Source organism: Mastigoproctus giganteus, chromosome 14, assembly GCF_048544385.1.
Source record: "Mastigoproctus giganteus isolate SK-2022 chromosome 14, ASM4854438v1, whole genome shotgun sequence".
Lineage (NCBI taxonomy): Eukaryota > Metazoa > Arthropoda > Arachnida > Uropygi > Thelyphonidae > Mastigoproctus > Mastigoproctus giganteus.
Window position 1 is genome coordinate 8244925 of NC_143588.1, and position 14765 is coordinate 8259689.

Here is a 14765-nt window from a genome sequence, read left to right on the forward strand (position 1 = left end):
ATGTGACTGGACCCTGCAATCGTCCCATGAAACATTAAAAGCACAACAATTAACATAAACATTAAAGTATAACATTTAGGAATGAAACCAAGTATAGTAAGCCCTCATTGTTTGTCTGGTTATTTTTCTACAACCACAACAAACAATGAGGCTAATCAATCTCTATATGTACTGATTTGCATAAGACATTTACTCTCATATGACATATGAGATGTGCAAATGTATCCCCAATTCGCATAGGGGGATTAAAGGGCGACACGAGTATTTACAGACCTGTTAGTTTAACTTCTGTTCCAGGGAAAATAATGGAGTCACTGGTTAAAGAAGCATTGCTGGATCATCTATACAAGACTGCAGTAATAATGCAGACACAGCATGGGTTTGTTAAGGGAAAGTCTTGTCTTGTCTGACAAATCTGATTGGATACTATGATGTGGTTACAAAGAAACTGGATGCAAAAAATTATTTTGATATCATATACTTAGATTTCAGAAAAGCTTTTGATACTGTTGTGCATGGAAGACTACTGTACAAATTAGAACAGTATGGTATTAAGGGCAAGTTGCTACAATGGATAAAAGGGTGACTGAGTGGGATAAGACAAAGAGTGGTAATCAATGGGTGCTGCTCTTCGTGAACTAATGTTATTAGTAGATTCCCACCAGGTTCGGTGTTGGGCCCAATGTGGTTTTGTATATTTATCAATGAAACTGATGAAAGTATATCAGGTTTAATATCAAAGTTTGCAGATGATACTAAAGTTGGCAGGATGGTTAATGACAGTAATGGCAGTGTGCTACTGAAATAGGATCTAGAAAAGTTGGACAGATGGCCTGAGAAACGGCAGCTGAAGTCTAACATTGACAAATGCAAAGTACTGCATATGGATAGAAGTAACCCCACCCTAAGTGTAGTACCACACACATCAACTGTGTGATACTACACTTAGGGTGGTAGAAAATGAAAAAGATCTGGGAGTAATTGTGTAGTCAGATATGAAGTTTTCTGAGCAGTAGACAGGCTGCCAGAGCAGGTCAAGGGGTGTTATCAATGATATATACAGGAATTTGCTAGTAGTATATTGAGAAAAGGAGGTGATTACCCCTTTGTATAAGGCAATGATCAAGCCACGTGTTGAGTACTATACACAGGTCTGGGGGGGGGGGCTCATTCTAGCAGGGATGTAGAGTTGCTTGAGCAAGTATAGAGAAGGGCTACAAGACTGTTGAGGGGGAAAGAAGGGGGTCCTCTCACCAAGAAAGGTTTAAGTTCTGCAAATTGCAGCATCTGGAGACTAGGCACCTGGGAGGTGATCTGATTGAGGTGAATAAGGCCTTGAATGGGTTTAGCAGGCTCAATTCTCATGGGATTTTTCCTCTTGCTTAGATTACGAACAGTAAATTTGCCTGTAGAAATTTGCCTTTAGCCAGCAGGTAGTTGATTGCTTGAACAAACTTCCATTCCAAAGAGTTATTTGGCAGATGCTTGCATCACATGCCTCTACTACTACTACAATAAAGACATGCTCCAAAGGCAATAAATATTTTATTTATTGTGGGTTCTTTAAGATAACATATCATTTTCAATAAACTATAAAAATATTATAAAAACTAATGACAGCCGACCCTCTGCTCATCATGGACATCTTATTCTTTCTTTCACATAATTAGTTATGTTTGGTCATCAAGTGAAATAACAAATTGATAAATAACATTATCGTTTCATTACTTTGGTGAAGAACAGGAAGAATTTACTATAAGGTCACTGAATATAAACATGCAATTCTTTACAGTGATAAAAAAAAGGATTTCTCTGTGATATTCAACTGAGAAATCCTTTATGAAAACCTCCATAAAATCTGCTATTTAGGTTAAAGTAGTGTCACATACACAGGAGCTTAGAGGGGAACAGGTATCCTGTGTGTTATCAGACACTCAGCCTAAAACACTGATGGATCCAATATCTCTCTATTACAGAAGATTTAGGAGAAGTCCGGTTGGCCTGCCTCCCTAAAATCCACTCATGCACACCTTCTCGATGGTAAGCCCTGTTACGTCACTTAGGTGGCAACGAACGTGTAGAGTGGTTCTCTTCAAGACGCCTGGTCAGCGTGAAGAGGAAAAGACCAAACCCTCCAGCAATGAGAGCACAACAATACAAATGGCCCTCAGTCCCCAGCAGCTTTCACTCTCCCTCTTACGGCAGCGAGAGGATCAGAGTGGAAGCAGAGGGTGCTAAGAATCTCTGGGTACGACCAGGCTGCCATGCACGGAAATTGAACTTGGCCTGTTATAACGTACGATCACTCATCGGTGAAGACAGGATATTAGAGCTGGAAAAGGAATTAGAAAATGTGAATTGGAATATCATCGGTTTGGCTGAAACAAGAAGAAGAAATGAATCACTTATAAGTTTATCAAGTGGAAATCTGCTGTACACCAATGGAAACAGTGAAAGGAGTGAAGGTGGAGTTGGGTTTCTGGTCCATAAAGATTTTAAAAACAACATTTTGGAATTCAAAAGTACATCACCAAGGGTGTCAAGACTAATACTCAAGATTTCTAAGAGATACAAGCTGAAGATTATAATGATTTATGCACCAACATCGAGCCATGATGATGAAGAGGTTGAAGAAATGTACACTGAAATTGAAAGTCTTCTAGATGAGCAGAAAACCCACTACACTATTATTATGGGGGACTTCAATGCTAGAGTTGGAAAAAGGCAAAACAGCGCAGAAACAGGAACTATAGGAAATTTTGGAATTGGTGAAAGAAATAAAAGAGGTGAAAGACTTGTGGAATTTGCAGAATCTCAAGGAATGTCAGTAATGAACACTTTTTTCAAGAAAAGGGTGAACAGAAAGTGGACATGGAAGAGTCCAAATGGATTAACAACTAATGAAATCGACTTCATCCTCACTAACAGAAGATATATTGTGAATGATGTTACCGTCCTGAATAAGGTAAATGTTGGAAGTGATCACAGAATGGTAAGATGTACACTTGATATAGATGTAGGAAAGGAAAGGAAAAAACTGACTCGAGTAAATAATACAAAGGTCTTTGAGATAATAGAGGAGGAGAAAAAGCAGTATGTACTGGAACTTAAGAACAAGTTTGAGCTTCTGCAGACTGCTCAGGACCAAGATATCGACGAGGAATATTACAACTTTCTGAAAGTGATAAAGCCCAAGAAACCTATAGGGAAACAGAAATCCAAAGAAGAAAAAATTAGTCAAGAAACACTTGTCATGATGAACCAAAGACGACAAATGAAGAGCAAGAAAAACACTGACGGGGAGAAAATTGAGTATACTGAGTTATGCAAAGCCATTAGAAAGAGACTCAGAGAGGACATAAGAAGATTTAACACAAGAAAAGTAGAACAAGAATTAAGGGAAAACAAAGGATTTAAATCAGCAGCCATGAGCAGTAATACAGAAAGACAAATGATACTGAAACTGAAGAATAGCGATGGTGTACTTATAAACAGCAGAGAAGGCATAATTAAAATAGCAGAAGACTACTATAGAGAATTATACAAGGAGCGAGGGAATGATACCAGCAGTGGGGAAGATGGATTGCAAAGTAGCAACACATACGACATACCCGATATTCTTCCTGATGAGGTAGAACATGCATTGAAGAAAATGAAGAATCGGAAAGCCCCGGGGGAAGATGAAGTTACTGTAGAGTTGTTAAAATTGGGAGGAAGAGACATAACACAAAAACTGGCAAGGCTCTTCACAAAGTGCATTAGAAAAGGTGTGATGCCTAAGCAGTGGAATAATGCAATCCATAGTTCTGCTGCATAAGAAAGGAGATAAATCAGAAATTGGAAATTATAGACCAATTAGCTTGTTATCCCATATCTACAAGTTGTTCACAAGGGTCATTACTAACAGATTAGAAAGAATACTTGATGAGAATCAACCGAAAGAGCAAGCTGGCTTTAGGACAGGATTCTCAACTATGGATCACCTTCACATAATATCACAGCTAATGGAGAAAGCAAATGAATATAAAACACCATTATGCCTGGCATTTGTGGATTATGAAAAGGCATTTGACTCCATACAGCATAAGGCAATGTTTCAAGCACTGGAAAGACAAGGCATAGATACTCCATATATTATGATTTTGAAGAAAATATATGAGAGTGCTACATCCTTTATTAGACTAGACAAAGACAGTAGCAAATTTAAAATCGAGAAAGGAGTTCGACAGGGAGACACAATATCTCCGAAGCTGTTTACTGCTGCCCTTGAGGAAGCTTTCAGAAGATTAGACTGGTCGCAGAAAGGAGTTAATGTGAACGGAGAGTACCTAAACCATTTACGATTTGCAGATCACATTGTGGTCATAAGCCACGATCCCAAAGAATTAGAGGAAAATCTTAATCAGTTATGCACAGTTAGTAAGGATTTTGGACTAAAGATGAATATGGCTAAAACAAAAGTAATGATGAACAAGTATGCCACGGAAAGGGAAATAATGATTGAAGGAGCAGTAATTGAAAAAGTAGAGTCATTAGCATTAGTAGAGGCATTTGATGCAAGAAAGCAAGCTTATGCAGCATCAGCCAAAAAAAAAAAAAAAAAAAAAAAAAAAAAAGTAACATAAATAAATAAAAATAACCACTTCCACTTCACCCCTCTGTTCGTTCGAAATACCTGTCCAGCTGAGCCTTAAACTTATTTAGGCTATCAACTTCCACGACAAGGGATGGAAGTCTGTTCCACCCACCAACCACCCGCTGGCTAAAGGCAAATTTCCGCACATCTATCCTACATCTGTCTTTCCTCAATTTGAATTTATGCCCTCTCAGGTGATTTTTCTGAGCTAGAGGAAGAATCCCATCAGCATTGAGCATGCTCAAACCATTCAAGGCTTTGTACACCTCTATCAGATCACCCCGCTGGTGCCTAGTTTCCAGACACTGTAATTTGCAAAACTTAAGCCCTTCTTCGTAAGAGAACCCCTTTGTCCCATTCACCAATCTAGTTGCCCTTCTCTGTACTCGTTCCAGCAGCTCTACATCCTTCCTGAAATGAGGCCTCCAGGCCTGTATACAGTACTCTAGGTGTGGCCTGACCATTGCCTTATACAAGGGAATAATCACCTCCTTATCCCTGCTAGAAAAATTCCTATATATCATTGACAATACACCATGAGTTACTCTTGCAGCTCGTCTGCACTGCTCAGAGAACTTCATATCTGCCTGCACCACCACCCCCAGGTCCCTTTCATTCTCTACCACTGTCAGTGTAGTACCACAGAGTTGATACGTTGCTCTGGGGTTGCTGTTTCCCATATGTAGTACTTTACATTTGTCAATGTTAAACTTCATTTGCCACCTCGAAGCCCATCTGCTCAACCTTTCCAAATCCTGTTGCAGCAGCATAGTGTCAGTAGTGTCCTTGACAACCCTGCCAACCTTCGTATCGTCTGCAAACTTGGACATTAAGCCTGATATACTTATCTGGGACAAGTTATTAGCTGTAATAATGATAAATGGCTGGAAGTCAAGAGAAGAATAAATTTTGGATGGATAGCATTCAGGAAATATAGTCACATACTGAAGAGCAATATCCCAGTTTGTCTGAAACGTAAAATAATGAATCAATGTATACTTCCCACCATGACTTATGGAAGTGAAACTTGGGCACTTACCAAAAGAATGGAAGAGAAGCTGAGAACTACACAGCGAAGAATGGAACGAATCATATTGGGAATCAGACTGTTAGATAAGAAGAGAAACACATGGATTAGGCAGCAAACTCAAGTAAAGGACATTCTTATCAAAATTAAAGAACTAAAATGGTCTTGGGCAGGACACATAGCTCGAAGACATGATGACAGATGGACTAAGAAAATAACAGAATGGTACCCAAGAGGAGCTAGAAGAAAACCTGGAAGACAAAGGCGGAGATGGATAGATGAAATTCATGAGTTTTCGAGTAGTAAATGGATGGCCAGTGCTCAAAACAGAAGGAACTGGAAAGTTGCTGGAGAGGCCTTCATCCTGCAGTGGATTGAAAATGGCTGATGATGATGATGAGTGTCACACAAACTTAGTTGACCACAAACCACTTTTGATTGCTAGCTTTACCAGCAGACCTTCAAATTAAAATGAGATTAATATTTTAGTTTAAGGATTGATTACAAAGTTATTGACAAACAAAACTAATTTCTAATTCAACTTCAAAATTTTTCCTTTAATGTCTCAAAGTGAGCAGATTTAAAAAATAAAATTAAACCTGTCTGTCTATAAGCAGTCCACTCTTGATTTTCAGAAATACAAAAAAAAAAAAAAAAAAAAAACAACTTCCAGAACTTATCTTTCAGAAATATGACTGATTAATGTGTATCGCTTTTGCTTTGACTCTGATTCATGGTTGGTATTAGAAAGTATACCTTCCCACAGACCCCTATTTACTTGTCTGTGGACCGCATTCACTGATAAATGGACTAGAATATATATTTTTTCTTTTGTTTTTCCAAAAGCACACCGAATTGGCTGCACATGAAATCTGATGTACAATAAAAAAATGGGTGTCAAGTGTGTGACATTGAATGACTTTTTGGGCACTGGGTTTTTTGGTGATTTAAAATTAAGTTTTTCACTGCATACATTTGTAAATAATTACTTATACTAATAATAATTTAAGTATAATAAAAATATGAAAGTTTTAAATTTTTTTTAAACAAAGTATTTTTATTAGTACTTTGAAAAATATTTAGCGGCATACATACAACGTAAACTACAGTTCACTGTAACAAAATAAGGGAGGAATTCCACAAATCACATATAGGGCATAGTTAATATTCTATACTTTGATGCCTTAATTACCACTAGCATTATTACCTCATACAATTTAGTAACTTTATCTGTAAATATATTTTTTTAAGTAACTAATGAGATTTTTTACAGAAATTAACGAAGATACGTTCAGGAAAAAACTACATATACTTTATATAAATTATGTGAAATAAAAAAATAAAATTGCTCAATAACAACAGGTTAATTTAATAATAATACAATAATTGTAACATACCCATACAGCTAAATTTACACGTTTTCCTGCAATGTTAAGTTTCTTGTTTAGGAATGATGCCTGAAAAAAAAAAAAAAATTCCACATTTATTTTTAAGAACATGAAAACTTCCATAAGAACAATAAACAAAAAACTGCATACCACACCGTAATCCAAAATTTGTCAACACACATCTTTCCTACTATTCGAACTTAGAATTCTAAATGTCAACTAACCTAACTTTTTTTTTTTTTTCTTATGGCCAGTTGGCATTTATAATCACAAACCATAAGCACATAAATTTTGTACCAAGTAGAAGTATGATAAAAAAGTTCACACTTCAGTATCATGAAATTGTGGCTCATAGCAAGTTGCAACTTGCAAAAATATGTTCATACCTCTAGACATATCTGGACATAGTAATGCATAAACAACTCATTTATATGCAATCAATCTGAATTAATACACATTCAATAGTAGGTATTTCATGCATTGTTGCATTTTCAAATGGCTGATGTTATTGAGAAGAGAATCCATAACAAATTAGGGAAAATGCAATGAAAAGCCAGAAATATTAAAAAAAAAATTTTTGGATAAAATGCTGTATGTTGTTCAAAGTCTTAACAGTGTTTCACACAGTTTAAAATGGGGCCACTTCTCTGTTTAAGACAATTGTCGCTATCACTCCCTTCAACTTCAAAAACCAATGGTTCAATCTCTTATGTCTTTGATCAGATAAGCATTGACTGAAGTTCAATTATGAAGTTGCTTAGTGTAATTGGTATTTCTTACAGAAATGTTAACCAATTTTAACTCAAGATTTGGGAATGTGTTCATCACAGACTAATAGATTAACTAGAGCCACAGTCAGAGGCAAACGTGATTCTCGCACTGCTTCTGTTGGAACATGCACAGCCTAGAAAGCCCTGCTGGGAAACTCTCATGGAAAAAGCAAATACATGGGCTGTATTAACTAAGGGTAAGGACAGGTGCATATATGCTGGCATGTACAATAATGCTAGAAGCATGGTAAATAAATTTGATGAATTTGGAGTACTGATTAAGTCATCAAATACAGACATTGTGAGGATATCAGAAACATGGTGTCACTCAGACATGCGGAATGCAGAACTTGAATATGGGGAGTACACGTACAGAAAGGACATAATGTATAGTGTTGCTTGTCAAGTGGCATCACGGTCGTGACACCCAACTTCATGTTTGTATAGGATTAGCAAATGATGCAAGATTATAAAGCATCAGCCAAAAAAAAAAAAAAGAAAAAAGAAAAAACACGGCACTTCCCATTTCACCTATTTATTTCCTCTAATAGTTTGTCTAGTTCTTCCTTGAATTTATTTAAACTATCAACTTCCACAACATGTAGAGGTTTGTGCCAGCAAGCAACCACCCAGTGGCTAAAAGCAAACTTCCACATATCTATTCTACAACCATCCTTCCTCAATTTGAATTTGTGGCCCCCTTATGTGTGGCCTGTACAGGAAGAAGAATTCCATCAGCATTGAGCTTTGCTCAATCCATTCAAAGCCTTAAACACCTCAGTCAGATCACCTCACAGGTGCCTAGTCTCCAGATGCTGCAATTTGCAGAACTGAAGCCTTTCTTGGTAAGAGCACCACTTTGTTCCACTCACCAATCTCACTGTCCTTCTCTTCTGTACTTGTTCAAACAGCTCTACATCCTAAAAATGACTTAACCTGCAAGTATAATTTTTTTTTTTTATGTACATATTTAGGGTACAAAGATCTACATATAGAACATTCAGCCATCCTTTTTGCACACTTATCTCACTACACTCTGAATAGGACTATACAAATGGGACTGAATAGGATTTTTTTTTGCAGGTTAAGCAGATATTTCTCATCCAGCACTGAATAGAGATACACATATGAAATAATAATAACAATATTTAAAATTACTGACTGGACATTGTGCATATCGTCAAGTGGCACACAGGGTTCCCCCTACAAACCACATAGTATACAATGTGACACTACAACTCTGTAAATGATAGAGATAGTGTTAGTTTGCATAGTGTAATGTTGGGTTAAGTTGGTCTGTTGTTCTGGTATTTAGCCATGGGGTTAGCATTAGCATTGGCATATGATGCAAGAAAGCAAGCTTATGCAGCATCAGCCAAAAACAAAAAACACATTTCACACATTCATTCCGTTAAAGTTTATCCAGTTCCTCCTTGAATTTATTTGTTATCAATTTCCACAACAAGAGATGGAAGTTTGTTCCAGCAATCACTTACCTGCTGGCTAAAGGCAAATTTCTGCACATTTATTCTACAACTATCTTTCCTCAATTTGAATTTATGCTCCCCTCAGGTTTGTAATCCGAGCAAGAGGAAGAATCCCATGAGAATTGAGCCTGCTCAACCCATTCAAGGCCTTATACACCTCAATCGGATCAACCCCCCCAGGTGCCTAGTCTCCAGACGCTGCAATTTGCAGAATTTGAGCCTTTCTTGGTAAGAAAAGCTTACCTTTTGTTCCCCTACTAATCTTGTAGCCCGTCTCTGTACTCACTCAAGTACTGTTAAACTTTAGTTGCCACTTCTCGGCCACCTGCCCAACTTTTCTAGATCCTGTTGCAGTAGCACACTGTCATTAGCAACCCAGCCAACCTTAGTATCATCTGCAAACTTGGATATATTAAGCCTGATATACCTCCATTAATATCACTGAAAAATATACAAAACAACAGTGGGCCCAACACCAAATTTGGGAGGACTTCACTAATACCATTAGTTTATGAAGGGCAGCTTCCACTGATTAACGCTCTGTCTTCTCCCACTCAATCACCCTTTTATCTATTGTAGCAACTTTCCATTAATACTATACTGCTTCAATTTGTTCAGTAACTTCCATGAGCAACAGTATCAAAAGCTTTCATAAAATCCAAGTATATGATATCAAAATTATTTTTTCAAATTGTAACTTTTATTTTAAATTTATTTTATTTTATTTTAAAAACAGAATCAAAAGCTTTCCTAAAATCCAAGTATATGATATCAAAATTATTATTTGCAAATTGTTTACTTTTGCCTATTACCAAAAGCTTGTTTTTTATTACCGCCATATTTACACCAACCAAGACTGTAATTCTCTCCTTACTATTTTTACCACCTACACATTTATCACCTTTAAAAGTCAGTGTCTTGTTCAGCAAACATTTAAAAAAAGAGACCTATTTCATCAACGTTGAATGTCTTTTGGGCTCGTAGTCCTCCGTAATTTTTTTCAAAACTGTTTCTTTCCAATGGGTACAGTCTTCTTCAATTGAGGCGCCTGCGTAGGATTGATTCAGGCCCTCAAAAAAATGAAGAAATTTCAAACAAACAGGTGGCGCCTCCGTAGCCAGGTGGGAAGGAGCAGCAGTGCGTAGCACACGCTTCTTGATTAGACCGGGTTCAAGCCCGTCACCACCAAATACGGAAGATGCGGAAAGGTCGGGGAATGACCACCGCATATCCCGGAACATTATGGCCTTAGTTGCTAATGCACCTAAACAAATAACAATAACTTCTTCAATTACAACCCCACTTTCACTAGAAATAACTTTTTCAAGTAAGCCATGGTGCTCTTTAAATTTGTTCAGTCAACCAGAACTGGCTTGGAATGTTTTATGCCCCAGAAAAGATGTGTACTCCATAGCCTTTTCTTTTATTAATGGCCCTGATATCGGCACGTTTTGGTCTCTTAAAAACTGCTTCGTCAACATGACTATGCATAATTTTGCACGCTTCCGAATGGGTTCTGTTTCCTCAATCAGTTTGAAAATCAAAACAGTTTTTCACTACTGGCAGGAATACCAAATTTTAAAGCAATTTCTTTTTTTAAGGCCTCGATCTACACTAAGCACTTCACTTTTTCAAACTACACTCAAGAATTTCCTCTTAGACAAGAGTAAAGTTACCTGCACTGCAGCCAAAACAAAACTGATTTAGGGAATACTTGTATCTATCATGTAAGCAGACAGGTGAAATTCAATGAAAGTGTGGACGACTCATTCCTTTGAAACAACAGATGAATTTCCAGGATAAAGGAAAATCATTTTCTCCTGATTCTCTAATAGGATGCTTACAGTAGAAAACAGGTTGACAGAGCCAATGTCCACATCATGAATAGGCCTTAATCTTTGCCGATGGCTGTGGATACACAGATAGCAGTTGACTAGCATGACTTCTCGGTACAATAATGTATAGGTTCTACTTCTTTTTTTAGCCATTATGACCTACTGCTGGGCAAAGGCCTCTCCCAAAAACTTCTATCTTTTTCTATCCCGGATCGCGGTTGGCCAGTTTTCTCCTGCAGGGTTTTAGGGGCACTACTAAATTGTAGAATGTTTTAGCTCTTCATTCGTGGAATTAATCCCTTTAGCTTTTAAGAGCTAAAGGGAGTAATACTTAATCCTTTTAGCTCTTAATTGATGCTTTCTACAGCATCAGCTTTATTGCTTGGCCAGAGGTGTGAACAATGCGTGCCCAGGTTTCTCGAAATCAGTTCATTATATGGAAATTTTCTTCATTATACAGAATATATTTTCAACGTAATGACCAAGGGGAAATCAAAAAAGTTCGCTACATGGAAGTTCATTAAAGAGAGATCTGAGTGTATATTCACATTTTCACACACACACACACACACATATATACACACACACACACCAGGTGGTTATAAAATAAATTTCTCTATTCAGGAGTCCCTAATGTCAAAGTGGTTAGAGTTAGCGCTGTGGAAATCAGTGGGTATGTCATTTAGGGTATCGGGAAGCGATTTGTAGAAGGGAAAAAAAAAAAGTTAAATCTGCATCACCAGGGGAAAAATGGCGCTGCAAGTATGTAAAAGTTGTCAATTACTTCAAGACACGTCACTTACGCAAATGATATCCTGTTAAATAAAAGCAGAAAGGCCAACACCACCATCAATAACCATTATGGCCGTTACAAAAAAGGAATGTGCTCGTTTAGTAAAACTGTTCTACAGAACAATAGTAACGCTAATGCAGCACTATGTGAATACCGGAAACTTAAAAGGTTTGCGTAAAGGACCTATGACGTCAGTTGTTGTTGTTGTTATTTGGTTTTTAGGAGCATTAGCAACTAAGGCCATATTGCTCCGGTCATTCCCTGACCTTTTCGTATCCTCCATATTTGGTGGTCACAGGCTCAAACCCCGGTCTAATCAAGAAGCGTGTGCTACGCACTGCTGCTCCTGCCCAACTGGCTACGGAGGCACCTCTTTGATGTCAGCGAGGCTTCAAAAACTAATAAAGAAATTTGAAGAGACCGACTATGGAGTTAGATGTAATTCCAGGGAGGGGACAACAACGTATCAGAATGGAGGTAGTGGATGAAGTGGCGGTTGCAATGGTCAGAATGCGAAACACTAGCAGTCAGTAGTGCCATAGGTGTGTCAAGAGACTTGAACCTCCCTTGGTCTACTGTACGTAAAGTACTTTGAATAATTTTACGCTGGTTCCCATACAAGACTCACATAATGCAAGAACTAAAGTCTTGTGATCAGCAACAATGAATAGACTTTGCTCTACAATTTCTGGCTCGTATGGAACTAGACAATACTTGGGCTCGAATGATCTTGTTGTCTGATGAGGCACATTTCACTCTTCACTGGGTTGTAAATGCACAAACCTGACGAATATGGGGAACTTCTCATCCATCTACTGTGCATGAAAGACCACTACAAAGTCCATACGTTACAGTACGGTGTGGATTCAAAACAGAGTTTATAATCGGCCCATTTTTCTTTTAAGAGTCTACACCTCATGGCTCCGTAAGGGGTACGGTAACTAGTGCATGGTACTGCGCTCTTTTAAGAGATCACATTATTCCTGCTCTGCAAGAAAGGCAATGCTTGGAGATGGTAGTGTTCATGCAAGATGGTGCCCCTCCCCACGGTGGTCGTCGACAAGTGAAGCACCTGCTCCGTTCAACAATCAGAAATGATCGCATCATTTCTACAGACTTTCTGCAGTTCTGACTAGTCCGATCACAGCTCTCAATCCCTGTGATTTCTGGCTATGGAGATACCTGAAAGACAGAGTTAAACGTGGCGGCATACAGACGTTTGTCAATTTGAAAGCAAGCATTAAACAGCATGTAGCCGTTCCCAATGAGATGCTACACGAAACTGTCACACGCAGTAATCCATTTTCAGAATGTCATCTCAAGTGAAGGAAAGCACATAGAATATCTGTAGATTTCTAAGTTCTGATGTTAAAATCGAATCCAGTTCTGATATTAAAATCTAATCCTAAGTTAAGTATTCCATCTCATGTTTACAGTGATAATTTCCCCTGGTGGCGGAAATTTGAACTAAATTTTTCTCTTCTTCCACATACCCTAAATGACATAAAAAAAGGTAAAGTGCAGCCATTATCAACCCACTGCAGGGTGGAAGCCTCCTCAACAATTCATGGTGAGGGAAATGGACCATAATCTGCCACGCTGGCCCAGTGCGGGTTGGCAGATCGACCGTATTCAGCAGTCAGGGGCTTGAACCCCGGTCTATTCAAAGAGCGTGTGCTACTGCACTCCCGCTCCTGCCCACTCGGCTACGGAGTGGATTACATACCCACCGATTTTCACAATGCTAACTCTTAACTGTTTTGACACTAGGGAAACTTATTTTATAACGGCCCGGTATATATGTATGTATGTGTATATATATAATATATATATATATATATATATATATACATATGAAATACATTCGTGTACTGACATAGTCATATAGCGAAAACAAAAATATTTTATCACGTTTGAACACGCTGCAGAATACAGATAAATACACATTTGATCCGCCCTATACATACTACTGATTTTACTTTTTAATTTTAATCAGATGAAGTATACTATGCAACACTACCTTACCTTACCTGTAATGTAGTGTCATGCTTTTCGTTAAACTTGTTTTCAACATAACGAAGCACAAGTGACGTTTTCCCAACACATCCTTCACCAAGTAACACAACTTTAAAAGAGTAATTACGACCACCTGCAGCACTTGCTGCCATTGCGTACTAAATTAAAAACTCTAAATAAACCAAATAGTCTTCTGTGTTCAGTTTAACAATTCACAAATTGTCCACTCTAAACTTTGCATGATTAAACTGTCTGAAAGAGAACATTACAATACAAAATATCACAATTTCCGTACACTTCCGCCATGAATTCAACAGTACACCTCTATTACTCTTAACTCATATCTAAAAAAAATGAAGTAGGTGGCGTGTAAAATATTGCTATCGGTTCAAGGTTATTTAATTTTCATGACGCAACAACTGAGAGAGGCTAAATCGCAAATGACAATAAATCAGTTAAAATCAGTTCGACCTATAGCGTTCCAGACAGCCAAAGATAGACCAAAATGGCACACAAGAGTCTAAAAACCATATTGATGTTTAGGGAAACATGGATTCACGCTCCGGCATTGCGCATTTGCGAAGACTTCCAGATATACACTATCTCATATGTACATCTCAAACTCACCAAAAGATTTATTATTATTATTATTATTATTATTATTATTATTATTATTATATTTGCTTATATTATTTCTCCCTTATTGGGGTTATACCTCCTGACGGATATTGATATTCTTGCATCATATGCCTCTGCTAATGCTAATGCTAAAGTAGTACACAGGGTGGTTGTTATATCTGGTGTTACTGTTGG

At 37.7% G+C, this 14765-nt stretch overlaps 1 protein-coding gene across 1 annotated transcript in view; it reads right to left on the minus strand.

Annotated features, from left to right (window-relative positions):
• Rab21 (RAS oncogene family member Rab21) overlaps window positions 1-14281 on the minus strand; it is a 138714-nt gene extending 124433 nt beyond the window's left edge. Inside the window, exons 1-2 of the mRNA XM_090389228.1 lie at window positions 13967-14281; window positions 7061-7120 (exon numbers count right to left, since the gene is read on the minus strand). Coding sequence (XP_090245354.1) covers window positions 7061-7120; window positions 13967-14104 — 198 coding nt within the window. The 5' untranslated portion in view covers window positions 14105-14281. The remainder of the gene's footprint in view (window positions 1-7060; window positions 7121-13966) is intronic.
• Between the last annotated feature and the right edge of the window lie 484 nt (window positions 14282-14765).